This window comes from Micropterus salmoides, unplaced genomic scaffold (genome assembly GCF_014851395.1).
Source record: "Micropterus salmoides isolate LMB-PRFRI ecotype aquatic unplaced genomic scaffold, ASM1485139v1 Ms_hic_scaffold_2267, whole genome shotgun sequence".
In the NCBI taxonomy this organism is placed as follows: domain Eukaryota; kingdom Metazoa; phylum Chordata; class Actinopteri; order Centrarchiformes; family Centrarchidae; genus Micropterus; species Micropterus salmoides.
This window is the reverse complement of record NW_024041448.1, coordinates 13,933-38,828: the sequence shown is the minus strand read 5'-3', so window position 1 is coordinate 38,828 and position 24,896 is coordinate 13,933. Positions and strand designations below refer to the sequence as shown.

The 24,896-nt window shown below is 38.5% G+C and overlaps 2 protein-coding genes across 8 annotated transcripts; both read left to right on the top strand.

Annotated features, from left to right (window-relative positions):
• Positions 1-849: 849 nt before the first annotated feature.
• Positions 850-2,474, top strand: LOC119917841 (mucin-2-like). The gene is made up of 4 exons (XM_038738266.1): positions 850-969; positions 1,189-1,250; positions 1,347-2,039; positions 2,170-2,474. The coding sequence occupies exons 1-4, from the start codon at positions 912-914 to the stop codon at positions 2,203-2,205; spliced, it is 849 nt and encodes a 282-aa protein (XP_038594194.1). The 5' UTR covers positions 850-911; the 3' UTR covers positions 2,206-2,474.
• A 2,699-nt stretch (positions 2,475-5,173) lies between these two features.
• LOC119917839 (RILP-like protein 1) lies at positions 5,174-24,167 on the top strand. Of its 7 annotated transcripts, none has more exons than XM_038738259.1 (10): positions 5,174-5,294; positions 5,394-5,757; positions 8,797-8,944; positions 10,418-10,536; positions 12,411-12,656; positions 13,451-13,627; positions 15,149-15,199; positions 15,278-15,432; positions 15,525-15,629; positions 21,090-24,167. In XM_038738259.1, exons 2-10 carry the CDS (start codon positions 5,470-5,472, stop codon positions 21,220-21,222), a joined length of 1,422 nt encoding a protein of 473 aa, XP_038594187.1. In that variant the 5' UTR covers positions 5,174-5,294; positions 5,394-5,469; the 3' UTR covers positions 21,223-24,167. The 7 variants fall into 7 exon arrangements, with proteins under 7 accessions (XP_038594187.1, XP_038594188.1, XP_038594189.1 ...); XM_038738260.1 differs by adding an exon at positions 18,382-18,469 and having other exon boundaries at positions 5,175-5,757; positions 21,090-21,227; XM_038738261.1 differs by lacking the exon at positions 21,090-24,167 and adding an exon at positions 18,382-18,475 and having other exon boundaries at positions 5,175-5,757.
• The last annotated feature ends 729 nt before the right edge of the window (positions 24,168-24,896 follow it).

Below are 24,896 nucleotides of genomic sequence, written 5' to 3'. Positions count from 1 at the left end.
GAGAGTGATATTATGCACAATCAAGCAGTGGGAGATAATAACCAAGTACATTTACTCAAATATAGGACAAGTATTTCATTGTTTGGGACTTTGTACTTCTACACTGTCACATTTCAGAGGAACGTAGTGCTTTTTACTCCATTGCATTTATTTGAGAGTTGGTTACAGGTTACTCTTCAGATTTTACATGTCAGATGACCCCCTACAATAAAAAAGCTGTCTTGTTAGGGCCCCTTGTCACGTTTCAGTGTTTATGATTGTTTTCAGTTCCACCATTTCCCTTATAAACTTTAAGATTCCATGTCAAGTCTCAAAGCGGTAAAATTATCCAGTATGTCACAAAGTAAAGAAAAGCCAACAAATGCATTCATCACAACTTGTGTTTTTTCTTCTCTCCTACCTTTACATTTAAACCACTTACGACCCCTCAGATTTATTTGTGACCATTTGGCGGGAGTCTGCCCATAGGTTGAGAACCACTTGACTAAAATATCAAACTGTATATAAAGTAGTGAAAACTGACTGAATACGCTGTCATTGGAACTATTTAGTGATACAGATCCCACTGAGTTGTGTAGATGACCCAGAGTGACGGGGTCATTGTGAATTATTTTCAGAGCCACAAACTAATTTCCATTCACTTTGATTGTTTTGTGCTGAGGAGGATAGAAATCTTAAAATCTGTGTAACACTAAAGGTTTGGTTAAATAAAGTGTTATATTTATATTGTTTGATAGCCAATCCTTTTTAGAATATACACAGTGTAAACTCCACGGGTTACCTTTGGTTACCCAATGTTTCTTGTAAATTCTTACAAGTGCTGCTGTGATTTACATTAACTTCAGGTGAAGGCCGACCGCAACAATAAGAAGCTGTACACGCTGAAGCAGGCCTCACGGCATGTTAACGACATGGCTGCTGTTGTTGTCACCTCCACCAAACATGGGCAGCAGAAGATCTCTGATCAAGGTCGGTATCATTAAATCTGTTTGGTTTTTTGGCCACTTAGAGGCAGCGGAACAAGCTGTGAACACAACATTGAGATGTTATCACATAAATTGTATAACATGTTAACAAACGGATGCCTTTTCACAAATTCAGTTGTTGAGATATTTCCGTCTGGTAGAAAATGGTGGAGCGAGCAACATTACCATTTATAGATCAGCTTTAACTCTGGTGTCTTTACAGGTGTGATGGACTTCTCTGGCATGTCTCTGATCAAGCTGAAGACAGAGGAAATGGAAGCTCAGGTGAGGCCAACATGTCTCAACATTCATCATCTTGTTTTGTTTAGTTTCTGTCGATCGCGTGTTGTTGTATGACGTTGTGCTCCCTGGATCTCTCAGGTGAAGGTGCTGCAGCTGGAGAGCCAGCTGGAGCAGGAGCGAGTCCGTCTGGGGGAGCTGAGGAAGAGGCACTACGAGCTCGGGGACGCCGCCGATGACGCAGAGAACGGAGACGATAGCTTCCCGCCACCGCCACCGCCTACTCTGCTGGACTCAACGCCAGAGCCTCAGCCCTTGTCACAGACCAATCCCTTTGCACCGGCTCGAACGCTGCCTCTGTCTCACACACCAACAAACACCTACTCGCAGGCCCAATCCCATCCACCTCCACAGACCTATACCCCTCCACAGAGCTTCACCGCTCTGCAGACCTACATGTCAACTCAAACCTACACTCCTACTACAACCTACACGCCTCCTCAAACCTACACCCCTACTACAACCTACACCCCTCCTCAAACCTACACCCCTACTACAACCTACACCCCTCCTCAAACCTACACCCCTACTACAACCTTCACACCCTCGCTGCCTTACGTCCCAGCTCAGCCCTACACACCAAACGTGACGCAAAGTTACTTAAATCCTCAGTCTTACTCACCGTCACAACCCTCATCACACACATCCAGCCTCTCCGGGCCTCAGTCCCCATCTCTGCCCCAGAAGACCCTGCAGAACAACACCGAGACCACCAAACCAGCCTCAAGGAGATCAAACATCTTTACCAAGTCTGGAAACTTGCTGAAGAACGCGGTACGTGCTGAAACCCATCTACTAGAGCTGGATTTTTATCATAATAATAATAATAATAAGAGGATAATTTGAGTAGCTGATGTATATATGTGTGTGTATATATAAAGTCTATTTGTTTTTTCTTTTACAGTTCAAGCGAGGTGAAACTGGAACAGGGGAATCTTGATGCTTGACTGAGATTTTACTGGAAGTATAAATGTACTTTTTAACGTATTAAAAACACTGATTTTAATCTAATTTTATCTCTGTAAAAAGGTTACAGGAGGTTAAACGCAGCACAGGTGATGCACAAAAATGTTTGTTTTATTTCAGTTAAATGTGCAAAGTAAAGGTCGATGGAATATTTTCAAACTTATTTTGTAATCATACTGAAGCCTATATTATGGTACTGATTCCTGTTGTTTACCGAATTGATTTATTAAATACCATAAAATCTGAAAATATCAGTGTGTTTCAGTGATTGTTCTGTAAAAGTAGCAATATCACAGTGTAAAAAACGTAACACAAACAAATGGACACAATCAGGATGAGCTTTATTTGCCAGGTATGTGTAAACATCACACCATAAACCAAAAAAACAAAACAACCACATTGCACACAGACTGAGACAATAGTGCAATGGAGTGCAAAGGATGCTGGAATAAAGTATTTTGTGCAGGTGTTATGTACGTGAGGTAGGTGGATATGATATATAAAGAGTATACAATATGAACAGTTACAGAATGATGAATAAATAAGTAGTAAACAGTAAACAGGTGGATTATTAGAGTTACTAGGTTATTATACAGGAATTGTTCCTGACACTGTGAGTCAGAAGTCAGCTGTTCATCATGTCTTTATTTAAATAAAGGAAAACAATTCAAAATATCTGAATATAACAGAATATAATGCAGTAATTAGTAGCTTGTTTCTTTATCTGAAATAACTTTTTTGGACAATCCACATTTATTTCTTCTATATATATATATATATATATATACAATGCATTTCATGTTTTCTTATTGTGCAAATCTCAAAGTGTTTGTCATTTGTTATTTAACGTTTCTTGTTAAAAGCTATTTTTCAGAACATTATTAACAAATGCTTTCAAAAAGTGATGTGGACAAAAGCAGCCTTTTTAAAAGGTGGTAGCGTAAATGACACTTAGAGCTGAGTGTGGATGAACAGTGTTAAGTGTTTGGAGGTGTCAGTCCTCCTGACCCGTGAACGTCTCTTCATGCTGTTATTTATTCTCACAGCGACCTCATCTGTCTGTTATTTCTGTCATGCGCATTACAAACTGCAATCTCACCACCATGGAAGTAGCTACTGTTGACTCCCGTGGGGACCGAAGTGGAGCTGCATCAAGTTAGAAGAAGGGAAGACACCGCAATACCGGAATTAAATGCCAAAATAAAAGCACGATACAACGCGCCTGGATACTGTCTCCAGACATAAAACAGTATGAGTAATCATTATCAGTGCAATTAATCAGTATACATGACAACTACATTTGTATTCTCAATAACATCCATAAAAACAATAAGATTAATTAATTTATGATTGTATCCATACTGTGGTTTAGTGTACACACAGATTCTGGACCCTGGACAGCACAGTTCTTTCAAAAAGGAATAAAATTATGTGGTGGGAAAAGTACCCAGATCTTTTAAAAGTACCAACACAACAGTGTAGATCTACTCCGTTACAAATACGTTGTTCATTCAGAAATGTATAGGCCTAAGTATAAATGCATTAGCAGCAAAATTACCTTAAAGTACTCATTAGTAAAAATACTTATTAAGCAGAGTGGCCCATTTCAGAATAATCTACATATGTTGATGCAGTGTTCATCACTTTGTTGTCGGTAAAAATGGAGGTGTTTTAACTATTTCATATACTGCTGGTTATTAATCCAGTGGTTCTCAAATGTTTTCACATAAAGGAAAAAATAAGCCACTGATCCCCATTTGATAGAATTTTTGCTTTTTATATGTTCTAATATAGAGAAAGTTTAAGAAACAAATGGTTCTACATTGTGTTACATATGGTCAGTGTCTGGGAGTAACTAGTTACATGTAATTTAGATACGTAATCTAATTACAAAATAAATGTACTGTAATCTGTTACAGTTACTGGTAAAAAAAAAAAAGTGAAATTCTGAACAGGAAACAACTTCTTTGCTAAAAATGTGAAATTAAATTACTGTTACATTTGAAAATGTTCATGATTACATTGGTGGTTACATCTGAATATTTTCTGTAAAAAGGCTATATTTTGAATAATATTCATTTTGTTGCTTTGCATGTTTTTCATGTGCACAATGTCTTCCTTTGCCATTTCCAGTCACAACTGTTTAATAAAGTTTGATGCTTCTCTGATGCTTCTGATCGGTTCTCATGTTTAAATTTGCAGCGCCACCAGTCTGCCAGATAAACTGCCTCTCAAGCTGTTTTTGGAAAATGGTTAACAGTTGAAAACATTCATTAGAAATGTAGAAAAGTAATTAAATGTATTTATGTATGTGATAGGTTATATTACTTTGATAAAGTATATAAATATATCCGAATTTAGGATAATAGTTGTTAGTATTATATTAGTTTATTTATATTTTGCTTTAATAAACTGAATCGGCAAAGTAACTAAAGATGAAAAATCTGAAATGTAGTGAAGTACGAGCACCTCAAAATTGTGCATACATACAGTACTGCTAGTTACCAGCTCTGCTCCTCCAAGTGGTTGTTTTTTAATGTACCCAGGGTTTTGACAGATCTGGGGAAAACTGCATTTTCATACTATGCACCTTGGGCATGGAATAATTTGCAAAAAGATCTTAAACTAGGAACTATCAAGTTATCAATTGATATAGGCATCATAAAGAATGTGGTGAAAGAGACATGTTGTTTTTCTTGAGAGGCCATCATGTTTGAATAGATGTTTTTTTTTTGTGGATTTTCTCATGATTGTATGTAGCATTTTAAAATGTTGTGTATGGCTCCTACCTTGGCAAGGTCTTTCTTGTAAAAGATATTTTTCTATCTCAATGAGACTTCCTGTTAAAATAAAAAAAACTTCAGTATATGTACTTTGTTATTTTCAAATTGTTACAACGCATTAATCAACATTAGTTTTATTTTGAAACGTCTAGCCGGAAGTTGTACGTTTCAAGATGGCGCGCTTGACAACGGTGTCCAGTGGCCCACAGGCAGGACGGCGATATTTATCCCAAATAAATCAACTTACCGCCCGGACTCAGCCGTCGGTGATGGATACGCGGTAGTTCGGCTGTTTTATGGTGTTTTACGGTGTGTCTGAGTTCATGTTTTTAAGATAAACCGGCAGAGTTTAGCTAACTTAGCAGAATTGTTCCACCAGGGGAAGGAAGTTTGCCGCGGCGGAGGAAACATAATAGGAAACCGGGCAGGGCCGACACATCCCGACACATCCCGACATGGAGGACTCCGGCTCGGCCCTGGAGAAGAATGTGGCCGACCTCACGGTGATGGACGTGTACGACATCGCCGCGGTGGTGGGCCAGGAGTTCGAGCGGATCATAGACCAGTACGGCTGCGAGGCGCTGTCCCGGCTGATGCCCAAAGTGGTCCGGGTGCTGGAGATCCTGGAGGTGATGGTGAGCCGCAACAGCATCAGCCCGGAGACCGAGGAGCTGCGGCTGGAGCTGGACAAGCTGCGGCTGGAGCGGCTGGACCGGCTGGAGAAGGAGAAGAAGCACAGGAAGGTCCGGCAGGCCTGATCAGTATCACCCTGATTCAATATTTACATCACATTTATTGTTGACAAGCTGTCAGAAAACAAGCAAACAGTGTTATGAGTACTTTGATACTTTAAGTACATGGTAATATTACTTGTACTGAATGTTTTACTTGTATTTCATTAGGTCTGGTATTGCACCTTTTGCTTAAGTAAAGGATTTGAATACTTCTTTCACCTCTGATAGTAATACATTATAATTTCATTATATTTGTATTAAAAGCAGTGGTGGAAGATGTGATAGAGTATTTTCATTAGGTCTGGTATTGCACCTTTTACTTAAGTAAAGGATTTGAATACTTCTTTCACCTCTGATAATAATACATCATAATATATTTGTTGATAATATTTTGTATTAACAGCTGTGGCGCAGGGGTGGAAGTTGTATTCAGAACTTTAAGAGATACCTCAGTGTTGAAAGACTCTGTTACAAGTAAAAGTCTTGCATTCAAATGTAAGGTACTAAAAGTAAAAGTACTCATTATGCAGAAATGGACCAGTACAGAATGATACACATTTTATTAATGGCTTTAAACTATTGATGTTGCAGCTGGTAATGCTAATGTTATATAATTTCTATACGGCCCGTTAGCTTAATCTATGAAAATGCGTCATAATTATTATTTTTTGTTATGCTTTTAATTAATTAATCCAATTAATAATAATCCAAATCTATAAACTAACTAAAGCTCTTAAAATAAATGTAATGAAGTACAAAGTTCAGTATATCCCTAGAAGTATAAAGTACCTCAAAATTGTACTTACTTTGAGTACAAGTACAGAGTAAATATACTTTGTTACTTTTAATCACTGCTAATCAGACCAAGTGTAACATGGCCACAGAGTCAATGTGATTTAACCAGAGGAAGGATTTAGATCCTTTACTTAAGTAAAAGTACTAATACCACTGTAAAAATACTCCATTACAAGTAAAGTCCTGCATTGAAAATGTTACTTAAGTATTATCAGGAAAATGTACCTAAAGTATCAAAAGGAAATGAAACGCTGACAGGCTCAGATTGTTGTTATAAGTGTCTGACAACATTATGGAGAGGATCCCTGCAGAGACAGACCTTTCTTTAAAGATCCTTTTTGTTTAACCAGAAACAGTCGCTAAGTCGCTGCTGGTTAAAGCCACCAGACTCCTTTGATAAAAACAGTAATTTTACCTCTCTGGTCTACCGCTGCCTTCATCGGTTAGTTTGTGTTTACGTGTGACTTTTGTGTTTTTACAACAAAGTCACACAATAACACAAACAAGCTAACCGACCGAGGCAGCGGCAGACGAGCATCTCCTGTGCTTTAACTCTCCCTGTCGGATAGTTCCTGTTTGTTTAGCGACAGATGAGGACAGCCGAGGTGAAAATGTGTCCCTGAGTCAGCAGGAAAATGTTACTCCTCAGTTATATTTGTCTCACGTGTGATTGTTTCCAACTAGGCGTCAAAGTTTGGTATGGATTCAAGACTACACAATCTGAACTGCGTGAAACTAATGCGCCTGGAAATGGATACTGTTGACTAAAACATCACAGATTAAATTCAGGTCACAAAAGGTTAAAAACAACAAAATAAATACAGTAAGTTTTGCTGTAGAAGTGCTGTAAAAATATTGTAGTGAAATAAAACTTTAGCCTCTGAGAAGCAGCGGTGGAAGAAGTACTCAAATTAAGCAGTACAATACATCAATGTACTCTTTATTAGAAGCAAAATACATGCCTTCAAAATAAGTAAAAGTCAAGAATCAAAAGTAAAAGTACTTGTTCTCCCTGTGACTTATATATTATCATAAATGATTTATTAGATTGTTAATATTTATACATTGATGTTTAAGTAATAGAGTTGCAGCAATAAGTTGATTCATTGATGACTATTTTCAAAATCAATTAAAAATTTAAGTCCTTTTTTATGCAGTTTTGCTGGTTCCAGCCTCTTGAATGTGAGCATTTGCTCTGCTTCTTAGTCTTATGTGATTTTATTACTGTAAAATCATTATCTAAAGTAACTAAAGCTGTTATATAAATGTAGTGCAGTAAAAAGTACAATATTTCCTACTAAATTGTGGTGAGTAGAAGTAGAAAGTAGCATGAAATGGGAATGGAAATATGGAGTAAAGTTGAAGTACATCTAAATTGGTACTTGCTCGGTGCTATAAAAAGTTTATATGTAAGTTTCTCGTGACGGTGACTGAGCCTCGGTGAACAAAGTCACCCGTTCACTGATTAACTGCGTCTCATGAGCGTGACAGAGTGCAGGTTTCTGCTGTGACTGAGAGGGATCAGTCAGTAGAAATACACGGTGCTGAACTCTCCGACACACAAGCCTGGTGTGGGCAGAGTAAGAGGTTGTATTTGTCACATGATCAAAATGAAGCATGCACACTGGCTAAAAAAGCAATGTAAAAGAAATATAAAGAACAAAAATTCAAAAGACAAAGAAAAGAAAGATGTAGTAGGGCTGCAAATTATGATTAATTGATATTCCAATTATTTTCTTGATTAATCGTTTTGTTCATAACATGTTTATACTGTAATTTCTCACACAGCCCAAGGGGACGTCTTCAAATGTCTTCTTTAGTCAGACCAACAGTCCAAAACCCAAAGATATTCAGTTTACTATCATATATGACAAAGAAAAACATAGAATTGTTACGTTTGAGAGGCTGGAAACATTTATCTTGAGTTAGATTTGATTGTGAGACGAGTATTGAGACGATGAAATGCAGTTTAGCATCTAAGTTCTTAAGTCATAAACACGTTTAGTGGAAATATATAAATTAACAGTAAGAAGTAGACATGCAAATATACACAATATGAACACGTGTAGCAGTTACCAAAATATAATGTGCAGGTATATGTACAACTATAGACAGTAGTATAAACTTGAATAAACTACATGTACAATCAAATTGTGTCAATCAATTAATCTGCTAATCATTGCAACTCTGAAATGTACCGTATGTACTATTAGTATCAGAATGCTAAAGCATGTATTGGCTGTCTGAGTACAGGAGCTGGAGCTGGTGGAGGACGTGTGGAGAGGAGAAGCTCAGGACCTGCTCTCCCAGATCGCTCAGCTGCAGGAGGAGAACAAAAGCCTCCTCACCAACATGTCCATCAAAGACCCCATGAGTGAGGAGGACCTGCAGAGGCACGAGGGTGAGGACGTGTGCTCACAACACACAGACAGACATCATCACCTTTAAATGCTGAAAATCACAAAATGACTTTAACAACACGTTTGCATTACATCTTTTAAAAAAAAATCTTTCGATTAACACTCCGTTTTAAAAACATGTCTTATATGTTTTATTATTATTATTCCATTCAGTTTAGGTTTATATATATATATAGCGCCAATTCTTAACAAAAGTCTTCTCATTGCACTTTTCTATAAATAGAAGGTCTAAAAACATACTTTTTATAATATTACAAACAGAGACCCAACAATTCCCATTTTTATTAAGGTTTTAATCTTATTTATTTTTGGGGTATTTAAACCGTAAAACAAAACCGTTTTATTTTTGTATTATTCTAATCGTCCAATTTTATCGTCCATTATTATTATTATTATTATTACTACAGGTTTGTTGGAACAATATATTAGGGGGAGAATGGAGACCTTAAAATTGGTTCTTTCTGAGGGAAGCATGCTTTAAAAAATTTGAAACTGAAGGTCTTTTGGTTTTGGACAAATCAGGACACTTAAAGTCATCACTCTGGAAAAACTGGTGCACGTTTTTTCTAACTGGTGCACGTTTTTTCTAACATATTATTGATCAAACAATTTATTGGTTAATTGAGAAAAGAATCAGCAGATTAATCAACGATTAAAATAATTGTTTGTTAAGTAGCCCTAAAATACTAATTCTCTTTCTTGCTGAAAGTTAAATGACAAGATTGACTCTCATGTCTTTACTGTAAACAGGAACCTAGAGCCAGCAGGCGATTAGCATAGCTTAGCATAAAGACTGGAAACAGGTGGAAACAGCTAGCATGACCATGTCTGCAGGTAAGAAAATCCGCCACTTTTTCAGGCAAGCAGCGGCGTCTTGATGCTAAGCTAAGCTAAGTTAAGCGTCTCATAGCTGTAGCTTCATATTTACTGTACAGACACGAGAGCGGTTTCCCAAAATGTCCAACTACTCCTTTAAGTAATGAACGGGACTAGAAAGAGTTAAACTACTTTCTACCTGCTGTTTGTGTTCTGGTTATGCAGAAAACTTTCAGTGATGCTCGCTGTGTCTTACTTTCTCCCCCCCCCCCCCTCTCTCTCGCCATCAAGCACACAGTCACGCACACACACAAACACAAACACACAAAGGAAGTCTTTTCCTGCGTTTTGACGGCGAGCCAGTCTTGTCTCAACGGAGGCTCTTTCGTGGTTTCACACAGAGGCCACAGTCACCCGTACACACTGTGGACAGACCGGCCTCAGTGTGCAAGCACACCTGCTAGACTCACAGAGAGGCAAGCCTGCACACAAATCAGGGTTCCCTCTGTACAACGACTTTTCTCGTCCAATAAAAACAGATTACGAACAAATGCAAACTACTTCTGATAAAAAAAAAAAAAAAAAGTTTGCCTGCTTGTTTGTGTGCGTTCACTCCGCTCACTGTCTGTGGTCACCAGGTATGACGGAGAGAGAGAGGCAGGTGATGAAGAAGCTTAAAGAAGTGGTGGACAAGCAGAGAGACGAGATTCGAGCCAAGGACCGTGAGCTCACACTGAAAAATGAGGACATAGAAGCAGTAAGGCCACAAACTCCCAGCAGCAGCTGCAAAGACGTTTTTTCATTTTGACATGTTCAGTGCTCAGAGATGCCGTGCAGCTATATCTCCACGTAGGAGCTGCAGTGATTAGTTGGTTAATGGATTAGCTGATCGACAGAAAACTAATCGAAGAATATTTTGATTGTTGATTTATCGTTTAGTTCAGCAAAAATGCCGAACATCTTAAATTAGATTTTTTGCTGTTTCTCTTTGAGATTTCTGACAGTAAATTTAATATCTTATGGTTGTGGACTGTCGATTGAGTAAATGGAAATCAGTGTAATCTTTAGCGGCAGCCCCACTTCATGTAAAACAACAGATGTCTGAATGAATTAGTTTTTGTTTGTTTGTTTTTTTTTTAGAGAAGAGCAACAACATTATGTAGTCCAGTCAAATTTTAGCAGATTCAGCATTTTGAATTTTAACATGTTTTCAGCCTGGTACAATTTTTTTTGTCTCTATAGTCGTTTTTCCCGTGAATGAAAACTGTGCAGGTGGTGAATTTTTATGTAACTCTCCTGTTTAAATTATATTTATGCATAATTAAGAGAAAATCCACTTGGTTGCTGGGAAACAGAGAATTCGTCCATGCTCTATATAATCTATGGTGCGTACAGTGAACTGTATTAGTATTTCCAGCATTCACTGAAGATATACAGTAGCACTGATTTTACACATCAGAGTGTGTTTGTAGGTGTTGGGGAGCATCGCTGCAAATGTGAAAAAGTTGTATAAAGCCTCTAATGTCACTTGAGTCAGTGTTGGTTGGGAGAAATATGGTTACCTTAGCCGCTACTAGCATACTGCACCTGAATCTCCAACTAAACTGTCAGTGGTCATGTTGGATTATGGGTAACGTAGGCGCCAGGTTTGCACAAGGAAGAAGAATGAGTGGAATAAACAACCCGATTTCTCTGGACCCTGTTGCATTGATGTGGATATTCTGTTTTAAACTGTGAGTCCAACAATGTTACAGAAGTGCACTATTAAGTCGCAGTACATTAACGTTATTGATTAACACCATGACGATTCAAAATGAATCATGTAAAAAAAAAAAAAAAAGATTTATTTTTTATTGGCATTTACAGTCTCCAGCAAAATCAGCAAAAAGACTAAGATAGATAAGAACATGTAATATGCAATTAAACTAATAAACAGTTCAAACAATTAAATAAACATACAGAAAATAAACATAAAGTTAAACCAACACAATCAAACCAATGGTTAAAGTATATCACTGTACAGAGCGGCTCCTTTACCACTCAGACTCATTCATGAGAAATGCAACACCGCTTTTTCTTCTTAAAAAGCAATCTAAATTTTATATTTTAAATTTTAGAAATAATGCAGACATTCAAGCGGGACCAAAACTTTAGTCTTTTTACCATAAATAACAAATGATCAGTCTTTAACTTAGAGTGCACCTCTTAAGTTTTAGGAGGGATAGGGAATGTATTTTCCTGTTGGATAACAAACTTTCAGAAATCTGTTTCTGATGAAGGCCTTTGTGCAAGTTTTATCAGCCAAACCTATGTCAAGGACACTGTGTACTAACGGGACTACTGCAAGAAAACATAATACTCTGACACCATCGTTTTAAGTTGAGCAAAGGAGTTGACTGTGTAACTTGAATTTGATAAATTGCCTTTTTAATAGGATGAATAGGTCACTAAGGCGGCTTTAGATGAAGTCAGAGGAGCACATGTTGTGTTAATTCTGCCTTTGACTCAGCAAGTCTTTGTCATGCTAGTTTTGATGACAAATATTTTAGACCGCTGCATTTCCTGTTCTCTGAGGCTTTTATAATTAACCCATGTTCCCCAGTGTTTATATCCGTCTGTGTGTCTCTGCAGCTCCAGCAGCAGCAGTCTCGTCTCATGAAAATCAACCACGACCTGCGCCATAAAATCTCAGTGGTGGAGGCGCAGGGGAAAGCACTGATTGAACAGAAGGTGGAACTGGAGGCCGGTGCTCAGGCGCGGGGACAGGAAGTCACTGCCCTTCGGCAGGAAGTTACACGCTTGAGGGAAAGACTTCAAGGTGACCTGCCGGCCCAGAACCTTGAGGAGCCTCCACCTCAACCCCCCTCACCTGCAGAGGTAACGCTGCACACAAAACTAATAAAAGAGCTACATGTGAGTTTGTAGTCAGAATTTAAAATTGAATATTGAGTTTTATTTTCTAAAGTTCTGCAAGATACCCCAGAAAAACGTCTGTTTTGAAAGATTCTGTCATTGTGTAAGCTTTAAGCATCCTGTTAGCTCAATATAAGCACAGTGCATTGTGGGTTCAAATCTGGTCCACTGCCATCCGCTTTCTCTCATTGCATCGTATCTACAAAGGTTAAACTGCCAAAAAAGGTCTTGAAAAGGAGCTCTTGCAGAGAGTTGAGAGTTAGATTGATACTGCACTCATGTCAGTCCGTTCAAATTGAAGCTACAGCCAGGGGACGCTTAGCTTAGCTTAGCTTAGCACAAAGACTAGAAACAGAGCTAACAGCTAACCTGGCTCTGCTGAGTCATTTTTTTTTACCTTAGGAGTAGGACAGAGTCAAGCTAGCTTCTTACCCTGTTTCCAGTCTTTATGCTAAGCTAAACTAACTGTCTCCTGGCTACAGCGTCACACAAACACAGAAGGGGTTTCAAGGGGTTTAATCTTGTAAACTAACTTCCAAAAATACTCAAGTCATCATGTTCCAGTTATAAAAGAGGTCTGATCACTTTTAGGTGCAACTTTTCAAGCCAATATCATAATCAGTAATTTTCCAATGAAGCCATATACCTTTTATCTAAATTGCAGGTGCATAAATCAATAAAAATACAGCTGAGAAAAAAGGAGATAGTAACTAGTATTGCTTTTTAAAAGGGTAATAAAGTGTCTTTTACTCCACCAGCGTGGTAAAGCTGCTGCAGTGGTTGCGGGGGCTCAGGGCTGGTCGGACAGACCTGACCCCTCTGAGCTGATGTTTGGTGGGTTTGATCCTTCCCCACGACCCCTGCCTGGTTCCCTCAGCCCAGAGGGACACGAGGATGGGGAGGAGGAGGCTGAGGACGAGGCAGTGTTGCTTTGGGTAATACAGAAGTTAGAAACCAGAGTGGTGTGATTGTCCCGACTCTTAACTCCAAACCTGCACTCCCCTCCCGGAGGAACAACCACATCGTTAGAAACAAAAACATGCTAGTATACTAACATTTGTATGACCCATGGGAAGTGCTCAAGTGGCTTGGCATGGGTGTTTAAGAACTAACTGAGAGTCCGTAGGATTTGTCGCTCCACAGCCAACTGGGTGACAACTGCACCGTTGACCTTTCTAAATAAAGGTCACTCCGACTGCTCAGCCTCTAACAGCACTTCAAAGTCCACCTTGATCCTGAAACACTGACAGTAGAGACGGTTGTTTGAAGTCCAACTGAAATGAAAGTGCATGTATTTCCCCGCAAACCAAATGGAGAAATTTATATCTTTTGGTCTCGTGAATTTGTCAGAATACCGTTTGTCATTTCTCCATCTACATATATGGAAAAGTCGTTTCCATACAGCCATTTAAATTGCTTCTTTTTAAAGCATAGTTGCATGAAGCAGTAACATCAGTCTCCTATCATAAAGTTTCAATCCAAGAAGTTTGTTTCATGTGTAATTTGAGGAAGGTCACAGCCTCTTCTTTACGCCACACGGATCGGATGTTTTCATCTCTCCGGTGGAAGCTTGAGTGACGCATGCTTCAATGAACGTCTTCATTTATTCCCTAAGTTTATTTTCATTGCACTTTATCACATTTTGTTTTTATGATACACAAACATTTCCACCTCTGGTGATATTTAGACTTCCTTTTCTCATTTCCACCTTTTCCACTCATAAAAACAGGTGGGTGGAAATGCACTTACTGACCTACACCAGATAAGAGCCACAGACCTTTGAATAACAACCTACTTTAGCTTTCCTGCTAATGTATCCTTCTTATCTAACAAACATGAACACTCTTCTTGTCCTGCACTTCAGCTTCTTGAATGAGCGACAAAACAAACGTTCACCGGGGAAAAGCGCACTGCCAACATCAGTTTGCAGGCTAGACAGCTACATAGCTGCTCAGCTGCAGCACATAAATGCACTTGCAAATTTAACTTCGCTCCAGTTTCATGCCAGTTTGGTCCTTTCTCTTTAAAACCACTAACAACACGCTGTCTGCCCATGACATTTAAGCTACAGCGCACATTTGTTTACTTTGTCAATCAAACACCGACACGCCCCTCCAGCCGGCTTGGAGGAAAAGGAGCATTTCTGATATTCCCCCAAAGAATTTTTTTTCTTCCCTTTTAAGAGAAAAACAGTTTCAGTTGGACTTTGTCTTTGTGTATAAAATACATGTTAATAAAAATGATTGTTTTGTTGTTTTGGCTCAGTGCATGAGTGACTTCTGTCAGCTGCATGTGCTGTTTAAGGCTTTCCGGTGTTGTTTTAACAGACAGCGAATGCCTCGATTGTGCCGAGTTAAAAAACAAAACTGTTTTAGCCTAAAGGGAGGAGGGAAGGGCGAACAAATGTATTGGAACAAGGCCTGGTGTCTGACTTAGAGTTCATCGTTTGCCACCAGGAGGCGATGTGCGATGAGGACATGCCTGCTGTGTTCCAATATTTTACCAAGGTATCCTCACTTCCTTCCCGCCTTCCTCCCTTTTCTCTGGTTTTGTTTCCTCTCTGTGATGCATTTGTGTCTCGGCAGGAGGCGTTGTGCGAGGAGGAGTCGGGAGGCCTGGACCCAAAGGACCCCAACCGGCCCCGGTTTACGCTGCAGGAGCTGAGGGATGTCCTCCACGAGAGGAACGAGCTCAAGGCCAAAGTCTTTCTGCTGCAGGAGGAGCTGGCCTACTACAAAAGGTACTCACAGGCACATATCTCAATCTGAGGAGATCAGTTCTTATAATCGAGCATAATTACAGCTTAAGTTGTTGATTAATCTGTTTTTGCAGTGATGAGACAGAGGATGAGATTGTTACTCCTTCTCCTTCTCCCTCACCTGAACTGAGGACTCGCTCCCGTTCTTCTGCCCAGCCAGAGTCAGGAATCAAACGCTTGTACGTTGTGTTCACTCACTCACTCAGATACATCTACCCACTCGCCTATTGAAATCTCACAGACCACCTTCCTTCACTTTGAGATCACAAACACTCAGATTGCTTTGCATGCGCTGAGCAAAGGCTTATTAAAAAGATCCCTGCATGCTCAAACATTTACATTTTACTCTTTACAGGAAATATACAAATTAAATTTTGGCTCAAGCTTGTTCTTTATAAGAAAGGTAACGTCTCCGCACCAGCAGAATCAGAATCGGATTTATTGCCAAGGTGGTTTTACACATACAAGGAAGATATCCAATAAATATGAGATTGACGTGTACAGTACCAGATATGTTTTATTATTTCAGGCTGGTTGACTGTCATAGTATCTCAAAAAGGTATTTGAATTTTAGAATAAAGAATTTATAATACAGAAATGTCTAATCAGCTAATTAACTCAAAACCACTTACAAAGGTTTCCTGAGCCTTTGCTCTCTCCGTCTGGTTCTGGAGCTCACAGTGAACTTTTTCACGATATTCAAATATACAAGATAGAAAAGATCACTTCATATTGAGTTATTAACTAGGTGAAAGCAGCTTGAACTATAACTATAAAAGAAACACATTAAAAATAAATAATATAACCACAAGCATAGTTGTGTTTTAGCTGTATCCACTAAAAAAATAACTTTCAGTGATTATAACTGGAAACAGCTCGTACACACGCCCACTTCCTGTGTTTGTTTGGCCTAAAACAAAACAAACAACTAAAATGTGTCAAATTCTGGTCTTTCCTGTGTTTCAGCACGTTGATCTGGTTTGTGCTGTCCATGTAAAAATCAGACTTTACAGCAACACATGTAATCTTGTTAAAATGGCCAAAACAACATTTTAATAGTAATTGTACTATTAGAGTAATAGCTGCAAAGTAGACTTAGGAATGTGGGACTGAGTCACCTGCTGAGCTGAATCACACAGATCCCGTCTTATTATGAATGTAGTTACTAGAAAATTGTTTAAACAGTAGCCCTCGCCTATTAAATATGTGGCCTTCGCTGTGTGACGCAGTGTCACTACTCATTTTCCCCAAAGCTTAATACGTGTAATATTATAAAAATATAGTAATTTCTTCTAACGTAAGCAGAAGCGAGGTGAGGTGGCCACTTTAAAACACTGCGTGACAACTCGCTCCATATTAAGCAATGTATTTGAGATTTCAGACATTTATAAAATCATTGTTTTAGGGCTGCAACCATGATTATTTTCATTATCGGTTAATATGTTGATCGTTATTACAAATTAACGATTTGTTTAGTCTATAAAATGTCACATAATAGTGATTTTCCAGAGCTCACATCTTCAAATAACTGATTTTGTCTGACAATCAGTCCAAACAAAACCCAAAGATATTTAATGTTATAAAACAGAAAAGCTACAAATCTTCACAGATTTAAAGGCAGTAAACGTCAAAGGTTTGTTATTTATCATTTTTTTTACGATTCATCATTTATTACAATTGTTGATATTTATTAGTTTTTTGTTCTAGTTTCTAGTTCTAATAGTTGTCAATATTTTATCACTCACAAGTGCTGTGTTGAAAGACTGTAACGAACATACCTGTCAAAGACGAAGCATTTCATTGAGGGTTTTTTAGCAAAAAGTAGTGAACATGTCATGGACACGACGTTGTGTTGAACTTTTTTAGGACACTTTTTTGATGGCGCACAAATTTTACACTTAGTATAATAATGCTTTAAAATGGGAGTGAGCATTGAAGTGTATTTCTGGCCTTTTGACAAAATAATCACATGATTAGTCACGTGATAGCAGGGGAGTTTCAGAACCTCCTGAGAAGGTCACGCTTAAGAAACAGTGTCTGCGTGCGCTGATGCTGTGTTGCATTACTGCACCGAACACTTTCTTCTGTTTCTAAATAACCTTACTTGTCAGCGTTTGCACAAAAGAGATTTAAGATTTGAAGACACCACGCTCACCACTCCGTGTGCATGGTTAATGATTAGCATGCTCGGGTCATGGGTCAGGTCACATCACATGACACACAAACACACCATGTTGCAAATGAAGGAGCGTGTTTTCATTTGCCTGCACCCATTTTATTTTTCTACGCTAAAATAAACTAAAGCATGTTTTGGTCCCTCCCCTTCCGGTGGACCACCATGGGACCTTATTTGGGAAAAAATATGTACGGTAGTCAACGGCAAGAGACAACTAATGTTTTGATCCCGTTTGAATTTTGCCCTGAATGACACACGTGATGCTTGTCAATTTTAAAATATAACTTTGAAAGTCAAGAAAGTTGCAGTTTGTCTGTTAAAGTATAAGACTGTGAAAATACATAATTACAAAGACCACAAACAGTGAACGTTAGCTTAGCATGACAACGCCGACATGTCGAGACGAGAGATTTGGTTCATTGAGCGGTTTCACACAAAACTAAATTTTACTTTACAGTTTTACGTCAAACTGCGACTTTCTCGATGGACAAAATGACATTTTAAATTGACAAACATCTTGTGTGTGATTCAGCGCTCAACTCAAACAGGATAAAAACACAAGCTGTCTCTCTCGCCGTCTCATCGTACTTGTTTTTTCCGAAATAAGGTCCCATGTGGCGGGGGGGGTCTCTCTATAGGAACTTTATATTTGGGTCAAACAGAGGTTGATGTGGTCCCTGTCTCCCCCTGTTCGTCCCCCCTCTCTATATACCTCTTGTTGTTTGTGCCTGTGTGTCTTCACCTCTGTGTAACAGGATCTTCACAGCTATTATGCCGATGGTGGCGGCTGGTTTGATCCCAGATGACCCCACTTTACAGCCAATCAGACGTCTCGTATCGCTTGTATGACTCTATATTTTGGTTGGCTTCAAAGTCTGTCACTTTCTCAGCTATCCACTTGCATGTGCTGGGGTTGCTTTTTCAGCCTTTTTCTTCCTACCTTTGTAGTATTCTGATTGGCTGATTGTGGGGCTGTCTCATTAACATTGTCCAATGGGATGATTGTGGATCATAAAAAAAAAAAATCAGCCAGTCAGAATATGAATGTGTAGTCTGTCGTCTTTTCCCTCACTGACCACAATAACAACTGGTTCACGTCTGCTCTAAACTCAGAAATAATTCGGTGGGATTCACAAACTAAAGCGCTTTTAGCCGTTTTGCAATAGTTAGTGATTAAAGCACTGTAATGGACAGTGAACGCAAATTATCATGTTTTATTCATTCATATTATAGTTATATTTTTTAATCTATTGATATTTTAATGTCAACACAAAAAAGGACTGAAATTTAACTTCACTTGTCTTAATGTAAAGGTGCTCTGTGTAGCATTTCGCACTCACTTTAAACTAAAAGTATAATTTTTTGTAAACAAATAAATAAGAATGATGAATGGGGGCATAATCAACCTGTAGAAATGGCACTGCAATATAACCATTGAGGGTAACTGCGCCCAGTCAGAAGTACGTCCAATAAATTGCTTGTTTTTGCCGCTGACGGGCTCAGATTGTTATTACAAGTGTCTGACAACATAATGGAAAGGATCCCTACAAAGACAGAACTAGATCCTTTTTGTTTAACCAGAAACAGTCACCATAACGCTGTGGCCACGGACACCAGACTCCATTGACAAAAACGTAACTTTTGTCTACAGCTGCCTCACCAAAGTCACACACCTACATAGTTTGATTATGTAGTTGTGTGACTTTGGTGTTTCTAAGCATTTAAAACAACAAATTCACACAATATCACATGTAAACCAGCAGTAGACCAGCAACCCCTGTGTTCTGCGAGGTAAAATAGATTTTCTTTTGTCGAGGGAGTCTGGTGGCTTCCTTGAGAACACTAGAGTTAAACATTTCTGGTTAAACAAAAAGGATTTTACTCTTTGGCCTCTATGGCTGGCTCTGTAGGGATCCTATCCATAATGTTGTCATACACTTATAATAACAATCTGAGCCTTAGTGGCTGAGCTTTAGTGGATGTACTTTGGCCGGTCGCAATTGCCCATAAGGATTATGTTGCAGCCCTGCTTCACTGCTGCCGACTGCAGCACGTTAGCTCATTACTGGACCAATTTCAAAAAATGTTTTCCCAATTAGTCCCACAGACATATAAAATATAGGAAGCTAGGGTCCAGGTTGAAAAATCCCAAACTTAGCCTTTAAATATACAGACAAATGCCCACTGGCATATAGCAGGTGTTAATGGGCAAACTAATATTAACCTGTTTGAAACGGACAACTTTTTGCCCCTATTTCCAGGGAAAAACGCCTAAAATAACATACCCAAAATGAATCAGGAATAACATATTAGCTTATAAATGAACATATTTATTTTACCATTACAGACTAAATGGAGTCTGCAATAAAGAAAAATATGATATTTTCATCCTCGGCTGGTAAAAAAGCTGTATTTTTAATGCAATAAACCATCAAAACCATCATAAGATAGATTATAATGCAACTGAAAATCTTCTAATACACCTCGAATGCAAATGTAACTGTAAATTTGATGAAAATAAACTAAAATACAACAGTTATCGTACGATATTTTCAAAATATACCAGGCGAATGTCCATATTTTGGCTTTAATTAGTTTAGTTTAAACGTTGACTTTTATTGGGATTTATCTTTAAAACACTATTTATGTTCCAACATAATATTGAAATATTGATAAAAACATTGAATATTCATCAACATTCCTGTCACCAAAAGTAGCTTGAGAACGGAAAATCCGCAAAAAAGACCGTGTGTTTTAAAGCGGCACTTCTCATGCTCTGCAGAAAAAGGCGAGAGACGGCAGGCACAGTATTGCGCAATAATCAAGTGGCGCCCGGAGATATTTTTAGCAACAATGTGGCTGATTTTTGGACTGAAAACAGCGAAAATCACAAAAGTCAGTGGTTTTGAATTTTCATGTGCCATGAGTCAAACAGCATCAAACACACCACTAGGCAAAGTTGACATGTAACACGGTAAACCTGTATGCCGGTGAAAAGGAGCATCTGCCAGTTAAATAGGAGTGTTAAGTCGTTTATAGCTTGCAGACAAAATCAGCAGGGTCATGTGTCGCTAAGAATCAGTGTAATGCTGGTAAGAATTGATAAATGACAGTGGAGATCAGAGACAACAGCAGCACACCACGCCACTCAGATCTGACATATACCTGTAGGCCAAGAGCTGCTTTACAGTCTAAGCTTTTTCAGCCATCAAGATTATTAGGTAATTTGTTTTTAAATGTCAGGAGCAAGAGCATGTAGAAGTAATTATACCAAAGTATCACAATTAACTTCCCATAAATAATTCAGTTTTAATGCCACACATACAAAATGTGACACTAACACTGCTTTACAAATGACTGATATTCCCTGTCATGCTGCATTTGTCATATGACACCGACACATCCATGACTAGCCATCTACTCAAGACACTGCCTCTCTCTTCCCTCCTTCCTCTCATCTCAGGTTTAGTTTCTTCTCACGGGACAAGCAGCGGAACTCGCAGAGAGGTGCGCAGATTGACGTCGGCTTCGGCTCGTGGGCGGGGAAAGACGACGTGTACACAGAACAAGCCCAGGAGGCGTTGCAGCACATGTAGTCCCACCTGGACGGGATATGTCGAGGTTACTCAAAACTCCCAGAACTCTTAACACTCCCATGTCCATCACTCGAGGCCAGCTTGTGAAGCGTTGATCGCACGCCAGTCCACCACTAGTGACTCACACTGCAACCGCAATATCATGTGCTTGAGGTGAGAAGGCCGACAGAAGGAAGAGTGAGCGGATCACCTTGAATGAGGCTGCAGCTTTTAGATAAAGATGTTCCAAAAACCTTTTTTTACAAAAGGGCCACAAGTTTAAAAATACTAGAAAATGGTGCATGAAGGATTTTACAGAATCAGACACGATGATCTGTAGATGAGAAGGTAAACTCAAGTTCAGTGAAGGAAAACGGAAAGTTAATGCAAATCAAGTGGTTAACGATATGTTGGTATAAGTCCAGAATAAACGTAAGTGGGTGAAAAGTACGACGGAGGGGAAGGCTTGGGAAACAAAATGGTGCTGTAAAAGTCTATTCCAGCTATTTGATGACCGAGGAGGGTTTTATATACAGTATATATTATGAAGAATAATAAGAAAATACAATAAAAAATAAATAAAATCAAAGGCAAACATGCAAATAAAACAATAACATGACACTTTTGTGTCCCAATAATGTATTTGAACTTTCTGGCCTTGTTCATGTGGGTGGCTGGCAGGTACATCACATCACCAGCATTTTGGCAAATTGAAACTATGCAGCTCAGCCGTATAAAATGATGCTTAGAATCACAATTTAAAAGCGTCACGCAACATACAGCAAGTGTGGAAGCCCATTTCTGCCAAAGAAAGAAAGAGAAAACACACACAGAGAGTTAGACATGATAAAAATCCATGGTACGTCAACTCACAGTTTTGACTTAGTGTCTAATTAGTTTTACTTAATAACTAATTGTTTCTCACCAAGTCAAAACTGATGACTTGCCGAGTCAATATTATGAGAGCGTATCTCATAATTTAGATTTTTAATAATAGCAAGTCATCATAGTTTTAACTCACTATCTTCTAATTTAGTTTTAATAATAACCATGTCATCATAGCTTTGACCTAATATCTCCTAATTTAGATATTTTAAAATAACCATTAGTCATTATAGTTTTGACTTGATATCTTTTTATCATGCATAACTCATGTTTTTTTCTTTTCCCGTTGTCAGTGGGCTTCCATTATGTTCAGTCTACACTTCTCTCACAACTAACTCACAGTTATGAAATGGACTCAAATGACTACGTAAGAGCAGCGTGGAAAATCCGCTAATATCCACCATCCAGAGCCACAAAACACCCATCGCACATCGTTCTCATATTCAATCCTACAGTCTGACGATAACAGTAATTTATCACAGTATCACCAGCTGCACCAAAGCAGGTTGTAATCTATGACCGTCCTCTTTGGTAATAAAGCCAACAGATGCAGTTTATCGAAGAAAACAAAGTAACTCAACAGCCTTATAGCCTTTGAGCACTCCAGGACACTGTATAACTAGATTCACAAAAGCAGCATTGTCAGTACTAAACTCCTGTGAGATGCTTATTAATTTATTTGTGTTTTTAATATAACAGGAGAGAAACATTGATTTCCTGCCTGTATTTAGAGGAGACTAAATAAAACCTGATCAGAGCATCCTTAAAAGGTTCAGTCTGGTGACAGTCCATATTTTTCGTCATGTCAACAAATCCCATAGCTCACACACACTGTCGTTTATTTTCACACTATCGCCCAGCTGCCCTGAATACTCAGAGCAGTAAATGTGGATTAATCCTCCGCTGAAACTAGCATTTTTTAAAGGATTAAAATCTTCACTACGAACCAAAGGGCTTGGAGGCTGGAGAGCCACAGACAGGACGTCAGAGAGTGTTCAGAAACACATTGTTGATTTTTGTCCTTCCATGAGATTTGTTGAAAATAAGTAAAATATAGAAAAACACCAGCCTTGTTCTTTAAAATCCTCTATTCCCGTAAATAAGGCACGCACATGAGCCACTGAGCTGGATTGTATTTTTAAAAAGAAAAACGTTCATTGTAATGTTCTGCAAGTTTTCCCACAAAGGAAGTAAAAGGTTTTTTTTAACTTACTCTTTTGTCACCCTAAACATCTAGTTATAGCTACCTTTAAGCTCACATCAAGTAGAAAAGACACAGCAAGATGCGCTTGCATATTGAGGCTTGCTAAATACACTTGTGCTTTTATGCATCATTTATACAAGGCCTCAAATATAAACGTGGTTTCAAAGCTATGTTATGAGCAACAGCGTATGATTTGAATACAATATAAATATAAAAATCATGACGTTGCATCACAAGTAACATTTAAAATCTTCCTCAGTTTGAGCTCAGGAGGCTGCTGAGAGGTTTCAAGTGTGGTTTACGTTTTATAAAGAAAGGCTACATCGGTGGTTGCAGCTTCTGCTTTTACAGCTTGCCTTCACGCTTTAACCACTGACTGATGTCCTCAACCCGGAGAGGCAGTGAGTAAGCTGTGTGGTGTGTTTTAAAAGTAGCGGCACTTTATCTTCATTTATACTCACCCAGCGAGGGGGGATAAATTAATCTGAAATGACAAAAACACTGTCAAGAGGCTTAAAATGAATGTGTGTCAATGAGTGTGTAAGCAGCTACCCGTGTTTTTACATATTTGAAGACAAAATAATATTTATTGCAAGAAAGCATCACATTCTAGACGCTTGAAGTCAAAGGGATCTGGACAGTTTAGATGTGAACATAGTGAAACATTTAAAGGGAAATCTCAGACATGGCAACATTTCCAAATGCTCACTCCAGCTTGTCAGCTCGTTATTTAAGTCCGTGGCGATCACCATCTCATGCGTTTCTCTGATTAAAATGGATATTTAAAAGATATCATGAATGGATCATCGTTTTATTAAATGAGCTGGCTTTCATTCAAACATGTCTCTGCAATAATAAACAATTCTGTAATGTTTAAGTTGTTTGGGTTTGTTTTTTGTTGTTGCAGGTGCTTCTGTATGAAGGACTAAAACATAATTACTTAAATTAATTAATTACAAACATAAATTATTCATAAATAAAAATGAAAAATGCCATTTCTGTACATTTAAATGGATTTATTGATTGCTACATGTATTTAGACTATTGACAGGAAACAGCAAATAGTCTGCTAGAACAAATTCTCCAGGTAACAGGATGTAATTTTTTTCAGTAATCTGCATCAATAACTCTTCCTCCCGGGCAGGAGATATGTAAGAGACATCCCCTTCGATAGCAACACTGATCAGAAACTTCAGTGTGGCGGTGCTTATAATTTTGACCATGTTTGTGCTCTAGCAAGAAAATTACTAGGTCTTTTAATAAATACCTAAAAACAGTCTATGATGTTGGCATTGTGGCTTGAACACACTCAATTAAAAACTCCATTCTCTTGTGAAGTATGGCAACTAACATGTGCCAAACTCTACAAACACAGTGGAGTAAGAGATGTTGAACCTCAAAGCCAAATCTTTCAGAGGAAGGTTTAGTCTCAACCCCTCTGCAAAACTAAAACTACCTGTTCAGATTTGAAAAGAACAGACAAAAGGCCACCAAAAATGAGCATTCAAACAAATCGGGAGTCCGGTGTAAAACTTTGTCTTGTCTTCATTCCTCTGAAAAGACTCAAGGCTAAAGTGCTTAAGTCCTAACATCACCCAGCTCTGTT

Excerpts from the sequence above, each read along its gene's own strand:
- LOC119917841 (XM_038738266.1), top strand. The coding sequence starts at position 912 with ATGGCTGCTGTTGTTGTCACCTCCACCAAACATGGGCAGCAGAAGATC. Across the intron at positions 970-1,188 it reads GCAGAAGATCTCTGATCAAG|GTGTGATGGACTTCTCTGGC; the intron begins GTCGGTATCATT and ends GTGTCTTTACAG. Across the intron at positions 1,251-1,346 it reads CAGAGGAAATGGAAGCTCAG|GTGAAGGTGCTGCAGCTGGA; the intron begins GTGAGGCCAACA and ends TGGATCTCTCAG.
- LOC119917839 (XM_038738259.1), top strand. The coding sequence starts at position 5,470 with ATGGAGGACTCCGGCTCGGCCCTGGAGAAGAATGTGGCCGACCTCACG. Across the intron at positions 8,945-10,417 it reads GGACCTGCAGAGGCACGAGG|GTATGACGGAGAGAGAGAGG; the intron begins GTGAGGACGTGT and ends TGTGGTCACCAG. Across the intron at positions 15,200-15,277 it reads TGTTCCAATATTTTACCAAG|GAGGCGTTGTGCGAGGAGGA; the intron begins GTATCCTCACTT and ends GTGTCTCGGCAG.